Here is a 22,912-nt window from a genome sequence, read left to right as displayed (position 1 = left end):
AAGCCCAGTAAAATAACAGAGGGTTAAGTAGCCAGTATATTTCACTATCGATTACGGTTTGTCGATGAATTTGGTCTGTGACCATAGAGATCCGTTGTGGAGTGAATCTGTTGCTCCTGGTTTGGTTTCATGTCCTGTCGCTAAGATAACATGACGCAGTTACCTTGGTTTCATAGTAGTGCGCCTGCGCAAAAGAGGAATTTGGTGTCATGGCGGTGGATTTTGTCAACATATAACATTCAATTAAGAGGACTACGAAACTAGGGGAGTGCAGGGTGAGAAAAGAAAAAAATGCAGTCGGAAAAGGTAAAGTGTTGAATAGTGACAATGAAGAATAAAGTAGCTGTCACAGCATATTAAAAAAAGCCAGTAAACTGTGGAGTATACGATACTGTATCTTGGATTTGCACTAGATTAAATAAACTGTTTTTGACTCTTAATTAACTTTGTCATTTGCCTTCGATTACACATTGTCAAAAGACAGAATAATGAATTATTTGGTTTAATGCAGTTTTCTTTTCCTTCACTTTTTGGAATGGGTTGGAGTTCGAATGGATTCCCATTGGGAAAATGAAAATTTATAAGTATGATTTAGAGTAACCTGATTTTAACTTGAATTGGAAAGCTTAAAAGTTAGTGTAGACTAGGGATCTCGAATCATGTTCCAAGTAGCCTATTAGTCTTATACTGCAGGTTACCTTAATCACCTGCTTTTTTTTAATGTGAGGAATACTTGTAAGTTATTGTTTAAAAAGTTTGTGAAAATTTGAAAACTTGAAATTGTGAAAATGTGAAAACAGCTTCAATTTGTAGATGGAAAAAATACCAACATAGCTACCATCATAATCCTAGATCACATTTGTCAACAATAAACAGTTGCGTTTGAAGCTGTTGCATAGTTGCTATACTGAATAAGAAGATACTTTTCCAAAATATTGTTCTGGGGTTTCATAAAACTGTTAATTATTGTTTCATACAAACTTTAAAAAACATATAAAACTGCAACTGTAAAATCTATATATTTTGCATAAGAAGCCACACCACAGAGCATTTTACTTTGAGCAGTACAATGAATGCTATGAGGCCTTGATTAGAAGTGAGAATCTAATGAGAACCCTTTAAACTGAAAACACTTATCAACACTATAGGCATACATCCCATTATTCTTTTTCCTTAATTGTGCATATATTTTTTTACAGTGCATGCAATGTGATTATTTTTATTTATCTAGAAAAGGACAAAGGAAGACACATGGAAATCAGATGATTTAAAGAGACATATTAAAGTAAGATTTTTTGTTTAATTTTTTATGTCCTATTTATATTGCAAATTATTGTATTGAGTATATGTAATAAATGAGAAGGGGATCTTAATTAAAAAAATGAAAAATAAAAACAATCAGTAATGAGATGTAGGGTAGCAATAACCAAATGCCAGTAAATGTTTTAAATATTAAAAGTGTCCAATATTGAAACCTCTCCACATGCTATGCCATCCTTTTCTATGCTGTAATATGTCAAACATTATACAGACCACATCAGAATACATTTAATAGACTTGTGAAATGAATTGATAGTGTAATGAGTGTTGCCACTCTTGACATTTTTAGTGGAATTTTCTCTTTTTATCTTGAGAATATATATTTTCTTTGCTTTGCCATTATGCCTTCATTCTGACTGCTTATGAAGTCTACAGTGTGGTTACTTAAGGAGAAAATAACTTCAGCAGTCCCACATCAATATACCTAGAAATCCAAAATGATGGACGTTTGTAACGGTGTCTAATGATCCGTGGAATGTTGTTTTGCTGTAAATATAATGCTGATATATGAACTGTTTCAGGGTGTGCTTAATGATAATGAAAGTGCCAGGAGGAAAGAGAAATCCAGGCGAGATGAAGAGCAGATGAAGAGCAGTAGTGGGGAGTCTCAGGAGCGGCGTCACAGAGATCGGGAGAGTCGAGGACACAGGGAGGAAGAGAGACACAGAGACAGGACTCGAGAGCGACCAAAAGAAAGAGATCAAGATCGAAGAAAAGAGAGTGAAAGAGACAGGACATCAGAAAGACGAGAGAGAGACCAGGGCAGAAGGAAAGAGAGAGAAAGGGATGGAGATGCAGAAAGAAGCAGAAACAAAGATAGGGAAAGCGAAATCAAGGACAGAAGTCACAGTGAGAGAGACCGAGGGACACTAAGGGAGAGCAGAGACAAGGAGAGAGACAGGGAAAGGAGAAAAGCAGAAAGGGACAGGGAGCGAGGGAAAGAAAGGCCCGAAGAGAGACAGGAGTGGGGGGCAGAGAGAGAAGGGAGACATCAGGATCAAATAAAGGAGAGGGAGAGAGAAATGCATAGAAGCAAAGAGAAGGAAAGGGACAGGGAGCATGGACGGCATCTCAGCAGAGAGAAGGAGCATGATCCCGAGCGGAGAAAAGAAAAGGACAGGCATCAGAAGAAAGAAAGAGACTGGGAGGAGGACACGAAGAGAGACGATGGAAGAAGAGAACGACACAAGGACCAAGACCCTTCAAGACAAAGAGAAAATAAAGGTAATGCTGAACGTAAACTATTGTGCTCCTTTTCAAAAAGATGTATTCTGCTTTATACTGATATGGTTGTGGCACCCTTGATCCCCACTGACAGTTTTATTTGTGCCAGAGCCTTGTCTTCTTTCCTGTATTTCAACAAAAGCTATTTAAAATAAAATTAGTACAAATTCAGTGTAATTAGTCCAGCTTACTGTGGGCACATGGTAACGGTATCACTAGGTTACCTTGGGACAAATACTGCAATATTAGAAATATCCATTAAGTGACCTATATAGAATATACTTATGATTCCATGCTCATTATTTTTTTCTACATCTAGATATACATATTCAGTATATGTATTTGCAGTCAAAAATAAATATATTATTTGGTTGCAGTTTTCTCTAAATGTTCTATGCGAATTTCTTTTTTGTACAGAGCATAATCCTTTATTGGTTAATACTATTATTCGTTGACTGCAGGTGTTTACCCCCCGACCAAGTCTTCAAAAAAATCAGATGTTAATTGTCAGTGAAAATTCAGATTCATTTTACAATCTGATTTGTGTTCTTCATTCTTCAGATTCAATTTCAGTATGAAACACTGTAATATGGTTGATGTTCTTTATGTTGATCCATTGTAGAATCTGCAGAACACCAAAGAACTGAAAATGAAGAACGTGAAAGGAGACATCGAGACAGAGGGGAACACTCAAGAAAGAGTGCACTAGAAGTACGTAACCACAGGACAAATATATAACACCAACAAAATGAGTTCTATCTTTCTGAGCTTAGGCTTGATATATTTAGAAACCAGCGGCTGATTTTTGACATTTTGCTGCACTGTGAACAATAGTAATTTTCTAATAATCTGCTGTGTAAGTCTTTGTATTCTGAAGAAAAGGTGTCCTGTTGTTCTGGTATTGGCACAAGCAAGCTGAAAAACACTTGGCGTATATTTTTGCAGACGACTTATGATGTGCTAGATGAAACAAGTCATTACCATTGAGCACAGCGTTTACTAGCATATTCATGCGTCTTTTAATAATATGATGTGAGTATTACAGCAAAGCTGCTGTGGCATTACAATAATGGTAGTAGTAGTGTTTTGATGATCAGTAATCAGTTATAATGATTTTACCTAGTCCCAAAACAATACAATGGTGCCCTTTGGTGTGTGTCACAATAAATGGACCTTTCCCTCAAAATAAGAGATTGTTTAAAACAGTGCAGTGCTGTTCTTCTGCTGCTGCCTTCGATTCTTTAAAAGTAGAAAAAAACATAAAAAGAAGGAGATGAAAAGAATAAATGAACAGAATAAATATAAAAAGATGAACATTTATCTTATTTAATGAAAAAAAACAGTTTCCTTTTTGAAGGAGAAATAAATGTATTCAAAGGGATGGACTGGCCTTTTTGCTTCAATTCCAGCCCACAGTCCAGTGGATTTCATGAGTCTCTAAGTGATCGTCTGCTTCAGGCCTACAGGAAAAGAGCCTAATTTGTCAAGTTATTCAAGTTTATTTTGTTATATTTAATTAAGATGATGGACAACCGGTGTTCTTCAAAGACTTAAAGGACCCTGGCCTGTAGCTTTTTATTTTGCTCCTGACCCGTACTTTCCTTTGCCATCCTTTCCTGTGACTGGGGGGCATTAGGGGCCGAGAGAGAGCCGGAGACACCGTAGAGATTCCAGAGACGGAGAGGGAGAGCAGAGGCGTCGGGCACAGAAGGAGGAGGACCGGCAGCTGCGGGACGATCGAGAACGCAGGAGGGAAAAAAAAGAACAGGGGGACAACCACGGGGAGAGGAGCCACCGAGAGGGAAAAAACGAAGGCCTGGAAAGCCATAAAGCCAGAATTTCTGCGGATGAGCTCCATCAAGACATGACACAGCCTAGAAAAAGCCACAAAGAGAAATCGCTCCTGGGCGGAGTAGACAATATCAAGCCACAGAGAGAGAGGAAAGAGACAAAAGTCAGTGAAGTGAGTGCTGAATTTTTGTTTAAAAGTAATAGTTTTGTTTTGCTTATTTTTAAAGATCAGTTATATTTTTTTCTGCAACATTTTTCTTCTTGTTTTTCCTACCTTTTGATTAAGCTTCGTAGAAGTATTTAGGCAGAACATAATTCATCAATAATCTGTCATTTTTCCATGAATGAATGAATGAATCAGCAGTCCACACAGGCCTCATTATCGGCTTACAGGTCTAATCAGAAAAGATCAAGCGATACAGAGAAGCCTGTCAGAAACATTTTAATGAGATGCTGCTTCACATCATTAATTTAGGATTGCCAGTGTAATTCTGTTAATATACACATGTAAGTGAAATTCATAATATGAAACTTGCTTTAATCTGTGCTATAAATATTGAATAATTTAGAGAATAAGATAATTAAAAATTCAATTTTATTTATTGATAATATGTAGTATAAATAATATTTAAGTATATTTATACTATTTGTGTTTGTATACACAAAAGAAACATAATGCCCAAGTCTAATTATTTTTAAAATAAACAAAATCATAGAAAATTTGAGCAAAAAAGATAATCTAACACATTCCTTTAAATATTATATTTTCAATTTGAAATGCAACAAAATGCTCTCTAAAAAAAAACATTTTGAAATTCAAGTATAAGATCCCTGAGCTTTAACATGATCCTGGCAGAACTGATATACAGCATATATTCCTGACTGGTCTCTGGAGTGACTCTTGTGGGTGTTTCCACCACTGTTCTTGTGTAGGTGCTGGCAACTGGTAAAGGTTGGCTGGTCACAGTTATCTCCTATTGATTGTTAGGTTGGTATTATAGATGTTCGACTGGACATTTACTGGACTTGAAGCCATGCCATTGTAATCTTAGGACTGTGTAATCTTACATTGCCTGCCCTGCTGCAAGACCAGCTCTTCTGAGTTGACTTGCAAGAATGCAAAATCTTTTGGCTCAAAGACTTCACCGGTGTATCACTGAGCAGTAAGGTTGCTGTCAGTCTGCACCAGATGATCAAACTTTTGTTATTTTTAGATTGTTTATTGTGTTATATTATTACTGTACAATTCTCTTTACGTTGCATAGTCAAGATTTTGACAAAAGTTGTGTGGCCACTAGATGTCATGTTTCTTTAGGTAAAGCTTCTGTATTTTTTCCAGGAATTCACAATAAAATCCCCTACAAGAAATTGCATTAACAAAGTTCATAAAGTATTTTTTATTTCTTTTTAATAAACTTTAAGGATTTTACTTGTTTGTTTGTTCAAAGTTGCATACATTTGTAAAGGAATTGCATTATTTCATATTACTAATTTTCCTGTGTACTTTTTCTAAATGTTTGTTAGGATGATAAAGAACAATTTGTCCTTGACAAATCATCTGCAGAGGCTGCGATTAACGAGGAAACAGCAGAAGATTATGAAGAGGACTTTGAAGTAAGTGAAGATCTTGAAAGCAGTGTGTAAAATGGCTCCATTATTAAGGCAAGGCTATGTATTGTGTTTTAACTTCAGTTTTTGTTTTTTCCTATTTGATTTCTGTTTTTTAATGATATTTTGCATGCTTTAAATGGATCTTTTTTGAAGAAAGGGGTAAGTGATTCATTTCCAAGTTTTACATACCTTTAGGAACAGTCATGCAAAAAAGCTTCAAAAGCTTAGATCTTGCTTTGTTGTTAAATCCGATTAGTTTTTGTTTGTTTTAAGAAGTAATAATTCACTTCATTAACACATTATGCAAACAGGTTCTTTAAGTATTTTGTTATCTTACATGAAAGATGTGCTGTATGTTAAGGTATTACATTTTTTATTTTTAAGTAGAGATAAAATTGCAAATAAAATGCTTTTTGTACTTTACTTCGTTCAGAAAGATATAATTATCATTTCTCAGTTTCTCAATCTTCTACCCACTATCACTGGCATAAGCATAGCTGAAAGAATCTGAAAGTTGCCCTTATTTTGTGACTGATCTTTCTTTTATATATATACTGAGAGGTATTAAAAATGTAACAAATGCTTTTGGTGGCATAACTTGAGTGTAATATTTTGTTCCTAAAGGACTACGATGATGATTTTGAGGATGTTGATGAGAATGATGAAGGTAACAGATCAGACACTAATGAAGACGTTTATGAAAAGGAAGAATTCACCCCACATAACAGAGCTGAAATTGAGGCAATCCAAAAAGCTATATCTGCAGAAAATGAAAGGATTGGTACTATACATCCTAGCACGGTAGAGAACAACAAATCCAATTGGGGTAAGGGCAACAATTTGATGTTTGTTTTCCTCTAACAGTAGTTTATCTTCTTTCCTTTCACTGCTGTCATACATCACCACATCAATACTGTTAAAATGCTAAACAATGAGGTTCAGTGAAGGTAATTAAAGCTAAATTCTTACTAGAGATTGAATTCAAATCTTAGACTCAGCAATTGAATTTGCAGGCAACTTCAAAATGCAAGTTTCATAAAGCATAGATTTGGTGAATGAGTCGCTCTACCAATAAGACGAATATCTCTTCTCATTTCACAATAACTGTTGATGGAACAGCATGTCCTGCAGTAGTAGTTTTGATATATGTTTTGGGGGTCTGTGTTGTTGTTTGGCACACCTAATTCACAGAATAACTTTTGGCAGAATATTGTCGTTTAAAAAGCTTCCTGTTGTCACAGGTTTTGAGAGTTCTCCCAGCAAAGGCACTCATCAAGGAAGATTTATAGACTTTGTGGCAGCAAAGCAACGGGAAGTGAGCAAGAATGTAGCCTGTAAGCAAAAGTAAGTTAAACATCTAAAAATATGTTAAACTCGTAATGTCTGGGACCATTCTGGGAAAAACACATTTAATTTACTGTGTTTATAGGATTTCAATAATAAAACTTGTTGATTTTAAGGCATCTGGCACAAGCTCTTAGCCTGGTGACATTTTTAAAAGTCTCTGTGTAAATAGTGAATGAAATTTGGAAAAGGGTACAATATGATTAATGTGTAATGGTTTAGCCATTTACATATAGTTAGCATGATTGTTTAAAAATAATCATTTGATTGAAAGTATCAGAACATTGTGTATGTTTTTTGATCAGGTACATACTTCTGATATCATCAAGATGATAAGGATGTTCTGAAAGACTGTCGGAGCTTTTTATTTAGCTAATATGTGTTGAAGTCACATGGCTGTAACATCAAAAGTGGATTGTTAATATATTTGAACTTTTTTTTACATTACATGGATTACAGTATTCTGATCACTTTTCTTCTAAATTCAATTGAATTTTGAATGTGAAGCAACCTTCACTTTCATCTTTGAAAATAATGTTGGTTTTATTGAGATTTTTATTATCCAATGAAAATTTGGTCAGTGTACTTCAGAGATTTAGAAGGATGATCTGCAAAACAAAAGAGCAAAAATCAGTGCCAGTTCTTTATATTTTTTCCTAAAAATAGTCAAAAGTAGGACAACAACATTTCTGTTTTCCATTATTTTCCTGACTCTTGCATGATGGGTCAGAGCCGACTCTATTTCCTTAGGAGGCTCAAGGCTTTTGGTGTGTGTGGAACACTGCTACACAATTTTTATGAATCAGTGGTGGCAGCGGCCATCTTCTACGCTGCTGTGTGCTGAGGAAGCAGCATCATGACAAGAGATGTAAATAGACTCAATAAACTCATGGAGAAGGCTGGCTCTGGAGGTGGTGGTGGAGAGGAGAATGCTGGCCAAGCTCACGGCCATCATGAACAACGCCTCTCATCCACTACATGGGACTGTTATTAGACAGCGGAGCACTTTTAGCAACAGACTGCTCCAGCTACGGTGTTCAAGGGAACGTTTCCGCAGGTCCTTCCTCCCGGCGGCTGTCAGGGTGTATAACACTGCCCTAGGCTAGTGTTAGCCCTTCATCTGCTCATCTGTGGACAGCATGTTACACTCATGTACTTTTGGGCACTGCATTAATATACTGTTTATACTGTGGTACTTTCAATCTGTACATACCTATGCCCATTTTGTACATATTTTATTGTTTTACAGTGACTGTTACTGTAGCATATTTTGCACACACCTAACTCTATTTATTTTATTTTGTATTGCTGTACGTATTCTAATTTTAGTCTATTCTGATGTCTATCTTGCTTGTCTTGGGCTGGGCTGCTGAAACGCCTCAGTTTCCATTCGGGATCAATAAAGTCTTACATAAACACGCTTTTTTTTTGTCATTCATGACAATAATATTTCAATTCATTGCATTTGGTTCCCTGAACCTTAGCTTGCAATTGTTTTCGTTTCAGAAAACGCAGCACAGAGTTGCTTCGACTGATTGACCTCGACTTTTCTGTCAGTTTTTCATTGTTGGATTTGCCTCCTTTGAATGAATATGACATGTACATAAAAAACTTCGGTACAACGAACACCAAACAGGTTAGTACTAATCTGTTGGTCGTTTAAAGGTTAAAGTAAAAAACGTTTTACGTTTGATGCTAATACATTTCAGCTAAAACATTTTTTTATCTTTTGCTGCATTTTAGAATTAAACAGCCTACCCTGCAGTCATTGATATCTTAATGCATTAGTTAACTCGAGTAAAGGTGTACATGCGTGCAAATGTCATATTTATATATCTTACAAAATAGTTGCCTTAGGAACAATATTAAATGAAGTTAGTTAAGCATTTCTTCGAATAATGACATCTCATGTGAAAGCTTAGACAATGCCAGCCACAGCAGAAGTGATATCTAGAGAACTTTGGGAGCTAATATGCTGTCTGTAATAATGCAGCAAAGAATCTTCTCTAAATATTTATTGTTACACCGTGTAGTATAATATATTATTCAACTCTAAAATAACATTGAATTTCAGAACAAATGAGCAAGCAAGTACATCAGTTACACTGTTTCATATATTGTTATCAGGGGACCAAAGCGCCTTTTAAAGACTTGATAATATCTAATATCTGACCTAACTATTGTTGACTTTTGTTCCTGTACATATTTATCATATACATATATTATCATATGGCAATGCTGCAGTAATAGTTTTTTTTTATTTGAATAATTCCAGGTTTAATTTACTATTCTTTGACAGGCATATATCCAATGCAATGAAGACAATATTGATAGAGATATCCAAACAGAGGAAACTGAGACAGTTGAGAAATGGACTCAGCATCCTGGAGATGGCAGTGTAGTCTGTGGAGGTAAGTGAAAATCGTACTTATGCATTTTTGGTTTAAACGCAAGGGTACATGGTTTTCAAAATGTGTGGTTAAAGAAGCATCTTCTGAAGCTGATACTTAAAATAAAACTGATTTTGGAATTATGTTTTAGTTCTACATGAAATTGCACAATTCAGTTTTGACTGTATCTTGAGTTTATAGTGCCCTCTATGCTTTCTGGATTTATAAAGGGAACAAAAAACATCTTAAAATGATAAAATGAGTTAAGGATTAGATAATGCAGTATAAATAATGCCATGATTAAATCAATTCTAAAAATATTATACTATATTATAGTAGCATTGCACAGAGCAAAGTCACATTTGTCATTGAGGGTGTAATGAAAAGATCCAAAACTATACTGAGGCCTCCAAAGGCTTCCTGTTGCCCTGAGGTATAAGTGTACTACAGGAATACATTCAGTAGCAGAATGAATCATGGTTAAGGTTGGAGATTTGTCATAGAAGATTGCATGCAAATGATTGTTAACGTCCACAGATTTGGGGAATGGCTATTAAACAATCAACAAAAAGCTAAAGGCTATAGGTACAGTGTCAGCCCTGCATGGATGAGGACACAAGTGTTATCTTGCCACCTCTGGCTGAGAAACAGGGGATTTATGAGCAGCAGTTGGAGATCTCTGCCTGCTGTGAGGGGTTGTTTTGCATTTTCTGGTCCTGGAGCCATTGATATGATAAGGAAAATCATGAACTTCAACAAATACCAGGATATTTGGGCAGAAACCTGGTTCCCTTTGCCAAGAAGCTCAAGCCAGTCAGAAAATTGACATTCCAGCATGACGATGAACCAAAAACACATATCTAAATAAAAATGTTAACTCTAGTCGAAATGTTGTAATCTCAATTTCTAGGCCTTAATCCAATTGAACATTGATGGGTTGAACTTGACAACATTTACTAAGAAAAGCTGAGAGCAGTAAAATACCTTTGAGTTACTGAAAGATGATTGCAAAATGATGGAATTAGTATTTTAAATCTCATCAGGAATAAATAGATACTGGGGAAATTGCAGGGTGAACTGCATTTGTTCATTAGAGTGTTGTTGAAGTGAATTGAATAAGCTGAGGCTGTATATCTCAAGTACTGACAACATTGAAAACTTTCTAATGTAGGCCAAAGGCTAGCTAAGACGTTTTTGGTCTTGAAAATGATTGTGTTATCTTCAGAATAACCGAGAGCTATTTATTTTCAAATTAACGGTATTGGGGACCTTTTAATTCTGTGGATTTATGTATATACTGGTTTTAAGAAGTAAAAAAAAGTACTAGTTTTTTAAAACAAATAACATATTAATTGATTTTTACTGTTGTTTTTAAACAGGTTCCAAAAGCAATGATGAGTCTTCAAATGGTTCTATGACAAAATTGAGTATTGACTCTAAGCGATTGTCCAGTTTTTTGCGTGCAGCTACTCAGGTACACTGTACTTTGTATCATAATTTCTACAGTGGTATATTCTTGTCTATATAAATATTTGATATATAAATATGTACATATCTGCAGTGTATACACATACCACAGTATGCTGTATATATCATCATATGGGTGTATGCATATTCTGAACTGACTGTAATATTAGTAGTAAACCTACTTGTAGTACTGGTAATGTTGTTTTTTGTGTCTTTGCTTATGGTAGTGAAGTTGTATTACATCTCTGATCTAATAAATAGACTGCATTGACTTTTGTTTCCAGTCTGGGTGGAGAGCCTTAATATTATTGTTCAGGCTTATAGCAACTGCATATAAGAGATATTGCATAGAGATATGCAGTTTACTTAATCATATCCTTACCAGTATTTTAGATAAGGAATCTCTCACCAAGTTATGACCAATTGCTAAGTCAAATATGTAAGAATATTTTAGTTTATATATGTATTAGAAACTTCCTAATCTTTTTCAGGTGATTGCTGTATTACTAGAAGAAGACAGAGCCGAACAACATTCTCTGAAGAAGCTGAAATCACAAGAAGACTGTCTGTCATTTAGTGATGGAAGCTTACAGCTCAATACAAAACTGCCATTCCTGCATGGTAATGCAAATCCTCCTGTGGTAGCAGACTTTCCACTGCATTCTAATTATGTTTTGATACCAAAACAAAGTCTTTAGTTCAGTCATGTTTATTGGTTATTTCTTTTCCCATTTACACATCACAAGCAAACCTGGATCTTCTATCTTCTCTATGGTTTTTAGGTCGTGAGGTCTACTTGATACGCTTCTCGCAGATTCAGAGGCAGGTCATGCTCTCCGTGCACAGGCCTTTAAAAAGCTCCAGTGCAGTTCGGCTGGATAGTAAGAGTATTGTTTGCATTTGGAACATATGGGAACCATCACGTCCTCAGAAAGTCCTTATATGTGAATCAGAGGTAGTTTTACTTTGAAATAAAATCAGTTTGGTTACAACATCTGTCTTATTATACTATACTATGTTATGTTCTTTTAAAAGATTACATTTAATTAACCCTGAAAACTCAGCAGAAAAGTTTAAATAATTTGTGTGTAAATGTTGGCCTCTGATTAATGATGTTATTCTGAGCAGTATAACAAAAACGTTTACAATATACTGTACCTGTAATACCTAAACTTATAGTCAAAAGATGCTTTGATCATGATATGAGCACTTTTTTCTTTTTTTTTAATCTTGTAATCAGGTTATTGTTGAGTAGTTCACAAGTTATTTGACTTTATGTGCGGATTTACACCATGCAAAAACTAATATTTGTCCAAAATAATCATACATATCTGTTGTGACAGATTCAGTGCTGCTGCTTCAGTCCTGGTCGAGCCGCACTGGTGTTTGCTGGCACAGCTGATGGTTCAGTGAGTGTGTGGGATCTGCGGGAGCACTCTAGTTTACATCACACTATGAAAATAGGAGAACAAGACTGGACCCTCCGGTTCCCCACATTTTCCACTGGTTGGTAAACTTGATTAAATAAAGAGAAAGAAGCACATTTCACATTCAGTTCATTTAGAAATGTAAGCTGTGAAGTCAATTTATATCTGTGGATAAAACAATGTATGTTTTATCTACAGATATACATTGTTTATTAAGTGGCAATATGTTTTCTTTATTAAACAATTACAGTCTACAATGGTGCACATTGCTGAAGCATCTTAATGTGCTGGTAGTGGACAAGAAATAGAAACACCTGGCTAAATCAGTGAAACCAAGTAATCCATCCTGAGAACTAGGAATACTAAAAGACAAAATTTCAGCTTTTAGTAGAAAATTACACAATGAAGAAACTCTCCGCATGAACCTCCATAGAATTAAGTTTTTTTTTTTATATAGGCAAAGAAAGAAAATAGGCTATCACCACGGTTTTTACAGTGTTGCAGTTACACAGGTGCTGCACAAAAATAAATCATCTTTCCCAGTCTTTATTGGATTTTTTTTGCTGTTTAGAAACACGACTGTAAAAAAATAGCGGTAGATACTTTAATCATAGTTGACTGTCAAATTAAATGTACAAAAACTAAAAAAAAAGAGTCTTTTCAATGAACAGAAACCTGGAAGAAAGTTCAATCCTGGATAATCAGGGCTTGTGTAGGGTAAAAATGCTTTTGCATGTTTATTTATGGCAAAATAGAATTTCTGCGCGGAGAAAACTGTCAGTAGCCTGGAGATTACAGCACAGATTTAATAAGCTTTTGCCTGCAGCCCTACTATCTAAGCTTAAAAAAATGTTAATTTTGCAGAGCCTTGGCAAACATTGCTTTGTTAGAGCCTTTGTTTATTTATAGTATTTAAGGACAAGTTGAATTTATGAAATATTTCGATACGTTCATATTTTGATTGACCCCAAAATAGACTTTCACTTTTCACTTGTGTTTTCCACTCTTGGAAATGCAGTCTTCAACACAGACTTTGCATTCACACTTCACATGACGATGCACTACTTTAATTTAGAGCATTGGCATTCAGTGGACAGTACAGTGTAGCTTATGAAACTCCAAATTGTTCTTTGGAACAATTCTATGTGTACCTTAGCATCAGTGGAAACTCTCTTAACCTAGAAGTTCCAGCTAAGGTAGATCTCAAAGTGAGACAAATATTTGTTTTACAGCTTACTGTTTTTTTCTGTTATGCTTTATCCTAAATTGCTTCAGAAGAAAAAAAAAGTCTTAGTTTATCAGTTACAAGCTCTTGTCTTTTAATTTGTACTTATTTTGAGCAGAGAATTGATAAAATGGAAACTAGTTTGTAAAAAATAATTATAGCTTTATGTAACATTTCCAAAAGACCTGACATTGTATTTTTCAAAATGCGCTAAATATGTATACATTCTGTACCAAAATATTTTAAAGTACCATTAAGCTCTTTGATTTCATTATTTATTTTTCCTGCTTTTCCAAGTATTAATGCTACTCCAATTTCATAAATGTATATATCTGCAGATTCTGTCCTTGCAACGTCTGGCCATTTCTCTCAAGTAAAGGCTGTGGAGCCCGTTCAAGTTGATGTAACTGAGGGACAGAGTCCAGGATTTTTCCTACTGTCCTCTGAAGAAGGTACCGTGCACAACACTAGGATGTAGGAAAAGAAATACATTTATACAGGTTTACATTTGAATGATTAAGTTTCTCATGTACAGTATGTGTGTGCTGTTGAAGAAGGAGCAATACTTTTCAAGCTACATCCGGCTAAAAATTTAATTCTGAATCCCAACAAACAATTTTAGTAAATTATGCCATATCGAGAAACTGAGGGCACTGATTTTTCTTAAAAATATAGTTTCTGCATCTTCCTCAGCTGGTTAAGCCAATTACTTTTATAAATAATATTGTGCAGCAAATAACGTCTATCCATTGACAGAAAGTCATATATTCCTTGTAAGGGTTACGTCAATGTGAAGCTTGTCCTAGAGACTTAGGGCACAAGTCAATAAATAATGCATTTTTATGATCAAATCTTTTTTTGGAATTTAAAACATCAACATAAGCCAATAAACTGTAATTCCTTTTTCTTCTTAGCCTTCTTTTCCCCTTGAACTCGATCCCAGATAACTCATCCTCCCCTCAGGAGCCCTAGCCCAGGATCCATGCCCATGTTGCAACCACATCCATTTACCTCAGAGGACCCCAACAATCCCTATCATACAGAAGTATTTCGGAGTGAGGTCTAATGGCATCCAGTCTCAGAAGGACCCTTTCCTGACCTCATGGGCCAGCCAGCCAGACCAGCCGGCCTCTGTCGCACAGAGAAATGCAGCGCTTAAGTCATCAGTCTATATAAGAACAGGAGAACCAAGTGATAGTTTTCTTCAAAGTAACAGAATTGAATCCCCAAAAGACAGCCATGTCCACACCCTCACATTTGAAAAGGCAACCCATTGCTAAATATGTTTATTAAATAAAAAATGTTTAAATTGAGTTGAGAAAATGATAGCTTTGTGTTAGTCCACGACCCTCATAAAGACAAGTGAATTGAAAATGAATTGATATATGGATAAGCAATGCTCTAGTGTAAGTTCTATTTTTTTAATGCTCCAGTGGTTGGATGATGTTGTCCTGTTATGATCAGAGCTGTTATGTTTTGTTTTTATAATTCAGAATCATTAGGACTATCATTTCAGTTGGCATCCCTGGATGACAGTGGAGTTTTAAATCTGTGGGTGAGTTATGGTTTTGACCATGCAATTTAGCCTACAACTGATGTAGTTATATACTACCAAATATGTAGCTTTAGGAGCAAATTTATTATTTGATTTATTTGTTTGCAATTAACTTGTAACTTACAGTATACAGTTGAAATAGAATTTATACTATTAAGATATTTTTGCATTTTTAGGTGGTTGTGGAACTTCCAAAAGCTAGCCTTGCAGGATCACAAACTGATTTAGGTGAGAGAGTTATTTCTGTAGATTCTTCTATATATAATCAAAGGTTTAGTAGGCAAGCGGTACATACAAATGAAATATGCCGATCTTAAAGATATTTTGTTTGCTCTGTAGGTCTAAAACCAGGTGGAAAAGTAAAACTACTACACAGTTCATCAATAATTACAAATGATAGGTAAGATCCCATAATATAAAATGTGTTTTGTTATCTTTTACTTATTTGCATGCTTTTGTACATCTTCACCATATATGGTGTTCATACATACAGTAGAAGTGCTTTTCTTAACTTATAACAACTGCAGGCTGGGGCATAGGATGAGGCATTTCCACCTTTCATCTTACCAATTGTTATTGTATCACAAATCCACACCTGGTTTCAGTTACAGTACTTTACTCTCAGCATTTATTTTAGCTCAGCCATAAAGCCTATGTTTAAACCAGTGTGGTTGTTTCATATGCAGACTGTCCAGGGACATCAAAAGCTTGCCTTCTCCAACACATAATTCAGTCTGTTTAATGAAGTTTAAAAAAGATTATATATTATTGTAATAATATATTATTTATATAAGCAATATATCTTTATATCTTCCTTTACTTAACATGGATGCATAATGTATAGTATGTGTAGGTATACATCTGTTCAGAAGTCTCTTGCATTATTTCACTCTTTCCACTCATCTCTCCTTCTTATTTTCTACTGGACAATTTGCTCAAAGCTTGATTGAGACCTGCATCTTGTAGTACAATAAGTAGAATTTTAGCTTTATGAATCTATGGAAAAAAGTCATTTAATGACATGGAACACCTAGCTGAGTCATCAGTTAGATATGATTTGTAATATGGTAGTTTGGCAATTACAAAACATATTGCTAACTGCTTGTGTTCATTTTAGTTTGACTCACAAGTTTTTAAAGACACTCTGTGATGTGAATTAATGAGTGCTTAATGACAGGCTTGGTTTCTTCTCCCGAACTGTATTTAGTATACTGTATGTGTAATTGTATTAATTACACATACAGTATACTAAATATACTCAGAATTACTTGAAAAAAAGGAAAAGGAACGAAAAGGAAAGAGAACTATCCTGATGAATCATTTCCACTGTGTTTTCATTATACACTCATTTGTATACATTTAAGTCAAATAAACCACTTTTTTTCCAATTAAACTCTTAAAGGTGTTGTAACTGTTGTGTTACAAATATAGTGTTAAACCTAAGAGAAGGTAAACCTTTCTAATGCATTCCGCTCTGTATTTAACAACACAAAAATGAGGCTGAGCAGTTTGGCAAAAATTTGCCATTTTTTCTTTTAATTTCCCTAGATCTAGTCTAGGGGATGTTCTGCAAGTAGGTCCCTTGCAGGCACTGACGCTGAAGTTCTTACCTTCTGATTCCAATCACTTCTTCATTGGCACAGACATGGTAAATAAAATGTTTTTAATTAATGTGCACTGACAGCAAAACAATGAAAATAGATAATATATATTTAGCCTGTGGAAGGATTATGTAATTCCAGAGTAATTAAAGATTATTTGCTTTTTGAAATATTGCAATACATTTAGTTACCCTGCTTGCATACAAATATTTTTTTGTTTTGAAGATTTCCAGAAAGCTTCACTAATGTGTGTTGTATTTTAGGATAAAAACAGTTATAGATAACTCAAATTACTGCTTTGGTGCAAGCTTACTGAAAAACACAATTAACTGTTTTAACTTAACATTAACTTAAAATTGATTAAAAATGTTAATGTGTGTATTGATATTAGTGATTTGTTATTTTAAAATTTGTTATTATTATTTTAATAATGTATTATTATATGCTTATCATTTATAATAGTCAATATAAAAAATAAACATTTTCGTTTTCTCTAGCACATAATAGCTGATCCATGAAGCATTCACCTTTTTAAAGACCATCTCACATTGGATTACAATGCAGTTTGCTTAATTGTACAGGCTACAGATTAAATAGCTTTTCATTTAAGGTAGCCACAATCATAATAAACAATTCTTTTATGCATTTTTTAGTTATATTTACATACTGCATAAGGTAACTTCTATTACTGTAAGTTTAATTAAATGTGTATTTTTTACAATTTTTTCTCCTGCACCACTGTTTGTTAAACATGTCACCTTTATGGTATAAAAAAATATCATGTTCTTTATGTAAAATCCAACTTGTAGGGTTTAGTGAGCCATGGGACAAGACATGGTGTGAGAATCCCTCCAAAGTTCTACAAGCCACAGGCTAGTGGATACAAGCCAGTCAGTGTGACTTCTGTTGACTTCTCTCCTTGTGGAGAACCAGCGTTTTTGGTGAGATAATTTTATAATTAATAGGATTTGTGGAGCACATTTACTGTAAAGACTAAACATCAAAGGACGGAGAAAGCTGATGCAATATTTACAGTTAATAAACTGCAGAGAAATATCTCTTCGATACAATAGTATTATTTTTGTTATTTAGTAACAGTATAAAAAATAAAAGCTGGAGGTAGTTAATAAAATCTTTGATCTTGTTGTAATCATCTCCTAATTTGGGAAAAAAAACCTTATCATTTTAAATTTCCTTGCAAAAGCATTCAGACCCTGCCTATTGTGTCGAATGTCGATGACTACAAATGGGAAAACTGAAATATATTGATTGCATAAGTATTAAGACCCGAGAATTCAATGGTTTGGTGGCAATTAGGCAGCTATTATACCTGAAGGTCATTTTTGGTAAGTCTCTCTACTAACTTTGCACACTGGCTTGGTGCAGTTCTTGACCATTCTTCTTGGCTGAGTTCCTCAAGCTTTCTCATGTTGCTTGAGGATTTCTTATAGACAGCAGTTTTCAAGTCTTTCCACAAAATCCCAAAAGGATTCAAGTCAGGACTTTGTGCCACTCGGGGACATACACTGTCTTATTCTTATGCCACTCCAGTGTAATTTTGGCAAAGAGCTTTGGATCATTTTCCTGTTAAAAATAGAGTTGTCTCCCTAGTTTTAAGTCCTTAAAAGACTATAACAGATTGTCCTCTAATGTTTGCCTGTAATTTGTTTTGTGCATTTCACTGTCAATTCTAAAATATTTCCAGTCCCTAAGAAGGATAAGATGCATAACTATAACATCACCCTGCCACCACAAGACCTGATTATAGTGATGGTGTTTACTGGACCATGTGCTGTGTAGATTTATGTCGAATGTAATGTTTAGTACTTAGAACAGCCTGATCTAGGAAGTGTTTGAGTGGTATGATGCACCTTCCATTTCTCGATAATTAAGTAGACTGCTCACATGGATATTCAGAGCCTTCTATGTTTTGTAGCCTTCATCTAGCCTGTGCTTCTCAATGGCTTGTTTTGAAAGCTCCTTATTCTTTATGCTTAAAATTCATCACAGGGACAGGTGCTTTTATTCTGAAATCATGTAATCCATAGACAGAGGATACTCAACTAATTATGTGAATTTTGAAGGTAATTAGATGCACCTAAAGTAATTTAGATTTACCACAACAAAGGATTTGGATATTTATGCAATCATTGCAATCATTACTTTTACATTTAATTTTCATATTGATATCTGTTTACTTTTTTATTTTGATTTGAATGTGTACATTGTCTATATAGCAAATATTCATTACTACTTAATTACTACTAGTGTCATGACTGCAAGCTTTAAAGAAAATGTTAAAACTGTGCAATGGTCTGAATACTTTTTCAAGGCACTGTACAGTATATGTTTCTTTCTCCCCAATGAGCATTAGAGGAGTCATAGAATCATTTTTCAGTTTTTTGTCTATATGAGTAGATATGAATGTGTGCTCCTGATATCTTGTTTAGTTTAGTGAGTTTCACCAGATTTTCTTTGAATCTCTTTGCAAGAGTTAAGAGGGATTTAGCCGTGTCTAGAATGCTAGAAACCTTAAATGAGTGTTTTCAAGTGGCAGATGATGGAATTAGTGCAAGAAAGAGGATCATGATTGTGGCACACAAAATGATAGAAGTGGAACTAATTAGCAAATACATCAGTGACGTGAAAGGGATTTAGAAGTGCTACAAACTCTACTTAACATTACCAAGTGAAGTAAATATTTAGTTTTGGCATTTAAAATGTTGCTTTATTTTTGAAGTTTCAGAATTTGGCCATTTAAATAAATTATAAGATGTGTTGAAATAGTGTCATCATTGTGGATCCTGGTGATATTACTAGGTGGATTTATAGACTGATTTTATCAGGAAGACACCCTGGTGTGACATACTGTATAGAAAATATTTTTGCATAAGTACCCTATAGTGTGCTAGGAGTGCGTATTGATTTCTCTAATGTGCATGTATAATGAATATATTCCTTTTTTTGCCCCCTTCCTGAGAACCCCGGTGTCTTTTTGTTTTTTATTCCAACTGAGCTATTAATTTACTGTGCTTATTGAACTGTTAATTTAACTTTTTTTTAATTAGGTATTTTAAATTGGTTTCAGTCATGCCCTGCTTTAGGAATGTTTTAATGTTTGCTGACCTAACGGCTGTCTGAATGCTGATTTAGGTTTCAATTAATGCTATTCACATCAAACATGGGTAGGAAATACATGGTTCCTATTGCTTAATATGATCAAAAGTAATGGTTGAATCAAATACATAAATGGAGTGCTCTGAAATTAAAGTTAATGGTTATTTTCTACCCTAAGTAAATATAATTTTTTCAATGTATATTTTTGTAAAATCAGAAATACTGTTTTGTATGATCTTTCATTATGTTTTAAGGTCGGCTGTGCTGATGGAACTATAAGAATGCATTCAGTGAAGACTGAATACCCTGTTATGGAGTGGAACTGCAGCACCAATGGAGAGCCTGTTATCTCTGTGCAATGGGCTGTAACAAGACCAACAGTATTTTTTGTTTTGGATGCAACCTCTAATATTTATGCTTGGGATTTAATGAAGAACAGTTCTCAACCATTGCTTAAAGAAACAAATCAATCTGATAGGTGAGACAACTGGAAACTTAGTAAGAAAGGCTTCTTGATGATTGAACTTTAATTTGAGGGATGAGGGGAGTTTTCTTTAAGAACAGATAACCAATAGAGTGTTTATCTCTTGTTCTTTAAGCTGTCTTAGCATGGCATGTTAGCTTAGTGCATGATGCAAAACCTCCAGCCCTGCAGATCTGTAAGGATTTATTTTGCTATGAGCTCTGTGTAATTTGACTATGCTTGACAGGGTTGGTATTTTGCTTTTTGTAAGGCTTTAATGAGTAGAGAGTTTAGAGATACTTTAAAAAACATGCAGGACTGTTTCCTTCAAAATCTGGCCTTTATACAGTATGTTAAAATGTTACTTATTATTTTGTCCATTAACTAAGGTTTAAGTATTTTCAATATTTTTAATATTTCATTGTTATTGTTAATTCACTTTTAATTGCAGTTAGGCTACTGCAATGAGAGAGTAGCATTCCACAAAACCTACTAAATTTCTTACTTTTGTAGAACCATACTACATGGATTTTTTGTTTTCATGTTCCTTTGGGCTTCCAGCTAAGCTTGCTTGTTCTGATATGCAGTACAGATCCTTTCAGATTCATCAAGCACAGAGATGTTCTAGTATATCCATCATTCTCAAAGACACGTTCGCTAGCATAGCATTTGCTACTGATCAATATCCATATCTTCATGTTTCTGAATGACTGTACAAGACAGATCATAGATCTATCAAACACATTTTCTGCTTTGTTTAATCTTTGCTGTAGGTATTCTTATGGTGAGGTGTAATCTGTGACCCTTCAAATTGAACTTGTAGTCAGGTGCAATGTTAATGCCATTTATACTGTGTGCAAAATGTAAACTAATTGGATCTTTTTTTTTTCAGGATTACTGCCTTTGCTGTTTTTGGTGACCCAGGAAAACCCAATACATTTTCAGGGATCTCACTGGCAAAACAGTCTGGAAAAATTGAAATTCAATATTTCAACAAACAATGGGCAATTCCTAATTCTGACGAATTAAAGAAGCTGAATGATATTTTATGTTGGGCTTGTTAGAATATCGGGGGAAAACTTTCTATGGTGCTCTGTCAGTTGACATAAGAATTATAAGTGTGAAGTTTAGTATATAAAGAAAAACCTACACACAAATGCACAATGGAAAGTTAGTTACAGGTGATTTTGTTTTTAGTGTCCTTTCCTAAAACCAGTCTTGGTAAACAATTACATTACTAACATGGATTTTTTTCCAGCCTTTCTGATCAACATATACTGTACAATACATACATATTGTGCATTGTTATATTTAATTCATTCCTCTTCTTGTTTTAGGAATGGGTATAACACTAAAAACAAAATGAAATATATTGTATTGCTTTTTTGACACTTTTCCTGTGCATTGAAACAGATACTTGCATATCTGTTAAAATGTCTTCATGAAAAACTGGAGATTTTTCACACTGAATTTAAAAACAGAAGGTGTAAAAATCACAGTATTTTGTATAGTTGATTTGGTCAATATTACTTGGTTGTGATGGTTCACAAACCTGTAAACGGATGCAGTATAAGATCTGCAAAACTAGTATACTGTATGTAGCCTATTTGCTAGCACCTAGAGATTATTTATAAATCATGGAGGTAAATTTACCCTTTGATTTATTTTATGTGCTTCACCTTTTGTGAAATACAGTAACTTGTAGAAATTCTTCACTGTCCCTTAAGGCATTCTAGTCCTTTTATGAGCTTTTTTCTGTAGAAGTCTGTGAATGTGGAAAAGGTTGGTTTTAACATTTAAACAATACACTGCTTTTAGTCTTATAATCTTAATCTTGGCCACCAGGACTCTTCTATTCTTTATTGAATAAACCCCCTTCTCCCACTTTCAGAAAGTGTTTTTTTCAAGTAAACAGGTGAGATCTTTTCGATCAATCTGATCTTCCAAAATAATGTTGGAAATACTGTTAACACTGTTATTTCAGTTTCTAACGTGTGCTTTTGTTAAGTCATAAACAGTTTACCACGTCAAGCTTTATTTGGTACATAAAAGGCCCTTTAGCATTTCACTATGTACATTTCATTTGTTTTACTTTCCATTTAAGTATTCCATTTTTGAGGGATAGTTTTATAGATTATCAAAGTATGTATCTTGTAATATATAGTGAAATCATTATTTGTGAATACGGGGAGAAAAAGTAAGATCAATTAAATTAATACTGAATAAATAGTTTACTTATTCAGACTGTAATTTAACAAAAATGTAAAGTTTTTACCTAATATTTTTATGCATGTACAATGTAATGGATGTATTTATACAGTATTTGCATTATTTGTCTACAATTGTTTTATGTTTAATAAATTAAAATCACTATTTT

General features: G+C 34.4%; 1 protein-coding gene across 1 annotated transcript; it reads left to right on the top strand.

Annotated features, from left to right (window-relative positions):
* The first annotated feature begins 186 nt into the window (after positions 1 to 186).
* dync2i1 (dynein 2 intermediate chain 1) lies at positions 187 to 22,912 on the top strand. Its single transcript, XM_088919772.1, has 22 exons — positions 187 to 306; positions 1,232 to 1,285; positions 1,842 to 2,544; positions 3,167 to 3,255; positions 4,181 to 4,507; positions 5,860 to 5,949; positions 6,571 to 6,772; positions 7,188 to 7,290; positions 8,797 to 8,926; positions 9,590 to 9,701; positions 11,060 to 11,154; positions 11,639 to 11,768; positions 11,930 to 12,102; positions 12,491 to 12,653; positions 14,138 to 14,251; positions 15,293 to 15,354; positions 15,531 to 15,582; positions 15,694 to 15,754; positions 16,903 to 17,002; positions 17,765 to 17,896; positions 20,327 to 20,550; positions 21,428 to 22,912. The coding sequence occupies exons 1-22, from the start codon at positions 292 to 294 to the stop codon at positions 21,597 to 21,599; spliced, it is 3,303 nt and encodes a 1,100-aa protein (XP_088775898.1). The 5' UTR covers positions 187 to 291; the 3' UTR covers positions 21,600 to 22,912.

Source organism: Atractosteus spatula, chromosome 6 (genome assembly GCF_055471065.1).
Source record: "Atractosteus spatula isolate fAtrSpa1 chromosome 6, fAtrSpa1.hap1, whole genome shotgun sequence".
Taxonomy (NCBI): domain Eukaryota; kingdom Metazoa; phylum Chordata; class Actinopteri; order Semionotiformes; family Lepisosteidae; genus Atractosteus; species Atractosteus spatula.
The sequence above is the reverse complement of the archived record's forward strand: the minus strand, read 5'-3'. Positions and strand labels throughout refer to the sequence as shown.

What these genes read in the sequence shown, in the direction of transcription:
- dync2i1 (XM_088919772.1), top strand. An exon ending in GAACAACAAATCCAATTGGG is followed by an intron (nt 6,773 to 7,187) that starts GTAAGGGCAACA and finishes CTGTTGTCACAG; the next exon opens with GTTTTGAGAGTTCTCCCAGC. An exon ending in GTGGAGAACCAGCGTTTTTG is followed by an intron (nt 17,897 to 20,326) that starts GTGAGATAATTT and finishes TTATGTTTTAAG; the next exon opens with GTCGGCTGTGCTGATGGAAC.